Below are 5,386 nucleotides of genomic sequence, written 5' to 3'. Positions count from 1 at the left end.
CTCCAAAGATGATGGCCATCAGCGTGAACTTCCTAAGACTAAGTCCATCTTTTACCATCTCTCAGTTTTTCTCCTCCCCTTGGTTCGTATGGGTTAATGTCCAAAAGCTCTTGAACCCGACAGAGCCTAATGATCTTTACCTACCAGGAATTTTAAAAGTATTCTTTCTCACGCACTCTTCACAAATGTACATGGGAGGTGATGGTGTGTAAGTTTTACAGAGAGAAAAAAACTAAAGTTCCTCGAGGTTGAGTAATTTCTCCAAAATCCCATGACCAAGTGGCAGAACAGGAATTTGGACCCAGGTCTGCTGGGTGACATGTCATCTGCTGCTCAGTGCCCTGCAGAATCTGGACCCCAGACCTTTTGGACAGTGTCCACTGCAGCCTTTCCCCAGCTCTCCAGGACAGAAAAGCCCATTAAGCAACCTCTGTCCTCTTGGGGACATTTCCAGTCTTAGGCAGTTTCTCAATGCTTCTAGTAAAGGTTTGTGATCCCTGTTAGGGCTTAGCTAACATTCTTAATCAAAACACAGTTGACACTCTGCACTGTGAGCTTTAAGAGATATTAAGGATTAAAACAGAAAAAGGTGCTGAGAAACATACAGAAAAAAGTCTTGGCACCTGAGCCCAGGATCCAGGTAACACTGGACATTTAAAATAATCATAATAAGCATAAATTCAAGATGCAGGGAGATGTTCCAAATGAAAATGAACTCAGGGACATGAGGAGTCTTGATTCTGGCACGCTCTGTACCCCCAGATCACTGAGTGACCCCCAAATCACCTAAGTGTTCTGGTGCCTTTGGATTAAGGTCAAATGATCATGTTTGTTTAAATTAGCCAGAAGGCTCCAACCCACCCCAAAATTACTTGAATTTGTGTCAGAGTTATTTTCTAACAATGGAAAGTGCACTTACTTTAGACTAAGTCGCCCACAGATATTAACTGTCCTGGGAGGAGGCTGCGGTCCGTTCCCTGCCCCAACCTCGGATTTCCCGCCCTCACTTCCAATGCCGATTCCCGCAGGAATTCAATAACTCCCCTCACTTGCTTGAGCTCTTATAGGTCAGGGTCTCCTCCGCTGCTCTGCCACCCTGACATCACTCACGCGCCTGGGTCGTGTGTCACTGTGTCTTACCTCCTCTGTGCATTCCCAAGACCATCGCAGAGTCTCTTCCCCAGCTCACAAGTGCCTTCCCCACCCCCAGCGCCCTGCGTAGAACCCACAGTGGTTCATCCTAAGTAAATATTTGCTTAGTGATACCCGGTGAGCTGTAAATGTCAAAAAACGAGAAATGGATATAATGTTTTTCTAAAAAAAAGTATCATGACAGCTCCCTGACCCCAGAAATAACTTGTACACCCAGCCCCTCGTTGGTATCATCAGAGGTCTTCTCACAGGTGGATAAACTATGGCCAAATGAGGCATCCCAGGGGAAGGGACGAGGGTTTACTGAGCATTGCCATGTGTGTCACGTCCTTCATATGATCTCTGCTAATCCCTCACCAGCCCTAGGAGATGGAGGTTGTGGCCCCATCACACACATGAGCAGACTGAGGCTGACAGTGGTCAAGCAAGCCAGCACCCTACTAGATAGGGGTGTTCTGTTCGCCCTGGAGGAGCAGAGTTCCTTCTGCCCCTACGGTGTGGCCTCCACACCCTGTTGCCTGGTGAAAGATGCTGGGATACTTCTCTCTCTTATTTTGATATCCACCCCCTTTTCACCTGTATGAAATGTAACCTCCCCTTAAAACTCCAGCCTCATCTCCCCTGTGAAGTTCTATTCGGAAGATTCTAGCCCAGGCTGATTTCCAGTTTTCCCTAGTGCCTTGAGCACTGATTTCACACATAATCCTACACTCTGCCTTGTGTTATCAATTAGCTTTTTATTTGGCAAAGGATGTTCCTGAGTTGAATCCAAAGACCCTAAGGTGGGCAACTCTGTCTCATACATCTTTGAGACTTTCTAAGATCTGAGAGCCGTTTTGTGTATGTTCTGGTCGTTGGTTGGTGTTGTTTTGTCTTGTTTTCTTTCCCTTCATGTGTGTACCTTTGTCGTTATGCATACAGTCTTCTGGTGTACGTGTGGAGTTGAACAAGACAAACTGTCTTTTCATGGCCTCACAAACTTGGGGGGAATGTAGGTGTGTCTTGCTATCCAAATCTTGTCATGCCTCAGTTTAGAGAGTGAGGTTAGGAGTTCAATAGGGAAGGATACCAAATTCTCTAAATCAATTTAGGTCCTGAGATTTGGATAGCAGATAGTGAGAGTTTGGATGGCCATGGATTTTATCTGAAATTTTAACTGAATCTTTCTCAGTTCTGAGTTTGGGGGGCAAGGGGGTGCTGGTAGAATAAAGCACATACTTACCCACCACAGGTGCAAAATAAGTGTTGTAAGGCTTAAATCAAGTTGCAGGGAGTATGCTAGGAGCAAGGAGCCATTTCCCTGGATGCAAGAATTCAGTCAATCAACAGAAAATTATTGAGGCCACCGTGGGTCAGAGCCGAGCTAAGAGCTGGACACTCACACCTTCTCTGTTTCCCCCGAGCAGTAAGCAGTGGAAATCAGTGTGTAACATAGCAATAGGAAGATGCCTGTTATCAGGGGAACACAGACCAGGGGTGGATGTGCACAGAGAATGTTGGGGAGGGTGGGGAAGTGAGGATTGTTCCATGGATGATTGTGAAGTGTCTGTCACACACCGGGCACTGTTGGATGCACTTGACCCACATAAATGAACAAATCTGCCAAAGGGCCTTGCCTCCCTGAAACTTACATTTTAGACAGTCTTCCAGGACGTAGGAGGCAGTGGTGCTTGAGCTGCTTCTGGAAGGTAAGGTGACACCTGGGTGGTGAGGACAGAAACCATTGTGGAAGGACCATTCTACTGGGAGGGCACAGAGAGGCCAGAACTTCACCAACTGGTTTCCCTGGGATATCCCTACAGCAGAGACTGGAGAACACTTTGATCCGATCAGTACTATTTTAACAAAAGCTTCCTTTGCCGGGTTGCTAATGTTCTGCCCTCCTGAGCTGGGTGCTTCGTTAGTGGACGGTGTCTTCCTCAGTACCCATCGGAGGGGTGGAGGGAAGGATGCCGACGGGTAGATCACTCGCCATTTTGAATATTACCATCAATATGGGAAGGGAATCACCCACAGACTCAGATCGGGGACCTCTGGCTAAAACTTCTCAGAGGACCCAGACGAGGACTCTAAAACCCCGGGCCCCTCAGTGTTCACTTGGCCACCCCCCCAGAGCCCCAGTTTCAGCCAGGAGTGACCCCTGCCTCGGTTCTGGTGGAGGCCACAAGTGTCTGATGGCTTGTGCTTCTCTCGTTTCAGACTGCTCTGCCATGACCACAGCACGGTGCCGGCCCACCTGGGACCTGGCCCTGGACCCGCTGGTGTCCTGCAAGCTGTGTCTCGGGGAGTACCCAGTGGAGAAGATGACGACCATTGCCCAGTGCCAATGCATCTTCTGTACCCTGGTGGGTCTTGCAGAAAACACCAGTTTAAAAGAATTTCAGGATGAGCCTTTTTCACTTTTGTTTTTGGAGACACCATGCAGCCCTTTGCCCTCACTTTTGCTCAGTTATTGGAGGGATTCTCCCCCAAATCAGTCAGGCTCCCCAAGCAGGTTCGACTGCAGGCACTCATCTTAGGAGCTGGGAACGGAGTTGAGAAACCCTGAGCATGGTGTGTACACTCCTTTCTGGAAAGGCAAAGCTTCACCACAGCTCCCTTTAAATTTAGTTGAACAGTGACATGCCTGAGATTGCAGGGGTGCTGGCCTGGTGAATGTGTACGGCAGAATAGTCAGCTCTCCGTGTCAGCTGTCACTGCTTTAGTGCTAAGCTGGAGAGGCTGCATCTTGAAATCACTTTTGAATTTCCTGAAGATGCAGCCAGCGTCATCGTGGGCCAAATGGCCTGCTCTTAATGCCTGTAGGGGCTTCTGTTTCCATCAGGCCTCACTCAGACCCAGCATTTTACCTATCAGAAGAGAAAAATGAGGGTGTAGGGTTTGTTTTCAGTTTGTCTCGTTTAATTTTGCTTGGTTTTTCTTCCCATTCAAGGAATACAAAAAAAAAAAAAAGAAAGAAAGAAAAGAGAAAAGTCCGGAAAAACAATTTTCCTTTAAATTGTGAAAAACTAAAAAGTTTCTGAATTTGACTACTGTTATAAATGGACTATAGGGACGGCCTTCCCATGTATGGTTCAGATGTCTGGATTGGGTTCTGTCCCCAACAGCCTCCTCCTGATTTTCAGAGACTTCTTTCTTCCTGCCCCTATTTTACAGACCTTTTCTGTTTGGGACCTATGTGCATTCAATAGCATCATCTGCATTTTACAGATGAGACAACAGAGCTTTCAGTCGATTAAGTCTGGGTCTCTGACTTCCCTTTATGTTAGACACTGGCTTCCTGAGGGCACAGTTCTGCCCCCAAATGCCTGATTTGCAGCGGGGCCCATGATAGATAATCAGGAGAGGCGGCTGGGTTGAACCGCACACAGTCAGCCTCAGCCATGTGCTTAGCAGCCAAGAAATGTGCCTCATTAAAGCCCCAGGAAAGCAACTTCAACCTGGACCACCGGAAGTTGCTTTGGGCTTTTTCTGAGCTGGGGAAGAATGGAAGGGAGAGAGCCCTGGCGGGAGGTGGGTGGAAAGACAGACGTGCAGCCAATGAACACAGAGAATTGGACTCGTTTTCATTTCTGGAGGATGAGATGGCCCAGCGTGGGGATGGATTAAAGAGTTCTCTTTATGCAAGAATTGCCTGAAGGGAAGTTTTCCGCAATCTCAACCAAGTGGCTTGATTCCCCTCTGATGTGCCTGTAGGCGAGCTTGCTGCCACTCGTGTCCCCTGCCTGTGTCATGTGGGGAGGGCCTCATGGGCCCACGGCTTCTTTTCTTCCACTGTGAGGTCGCCCATTCACCCTGGCATGGTTTTACCCAGCCTTTCATTTGTTGTCATTATTGTTTTAGTTTTCTATTTCTAGAGCATAGTAGTGAAAATAAATAGGCAAGTCTAATTCAGATCAAACATTTAATTTAAGTCAGGGACTGTGAATAGGGGAAAATAACATTGTTTTCTCAAAGAGGGGTTTGCTGGGAGCACTGAGAAACAGGTGACAGCTGTGATTGTTTTCTCACAGCCAGTTATTAAAAATTAAGATGTTGAGGCAGGCATACTTGTGTCCGCAGCTCCCTACAATGTGAAGCACAGGAAGAACCTGCGTGTCGCAGACTGGGGGAAGGTACCCATGTCCCCTAGGGCTTCCGTCACCTGCCGTCCCCCCTCCGTGTAGGCCTCAGGGCCCCCCAGCCAGCAGAACTGCCACTGTCTTCTTCCTGGGGACAGACCTGGGAAGGTAGG

General features: G+C 48.0%; 1 protein-coding gene across 1 annotated transcript in view; it reads left to right on the top strand.

The window, feature by feature from the left end:
- The first annotated feature begins 3,220 nt into the window (after positions 1–3,220).
- Positions 3,221–5,386, top strand: part of RNF144A (ring finger protein 144A) — a 35,405-nt gene continuing 33,239 nt past the window's right edge. The window contains exons 1-2 of the mRNA XM_007469237.1: positions 3,221–3,257; positions 3,328–3,497. Of these exons, the coding sequence (XP_007469299.1) occupies positions 3,363–3,497 (135 nt within the window). The 5' untranslated portion in view covers positions 3,221–3,257; positions 3,328–3,362. The remainder of the gene's footprint in view (positions 3,258–3,327; positions 3,498–5,386) is intronic.

This window comes from Lipotes vexillifer, unplaced genomic scaffold (assembly GCF_000442215.2).
Source record: "Lipotes vexillifer unplaced genomic scaffold, Lipotes_vexillifer_v1.1 scaffold356, whole genome shotgun sequence".
Lineage (NCBI taxonomy): Eukaryota > Metazoa > Chordata > Mammalia > Artiodactyla > Lipotidae > Lipotes > Lipotes vexillifer.
Note: the sequence above shows the minus strand (reverse complement) of the source record. Positions and strands in the feature narration are given on the sequence as shown.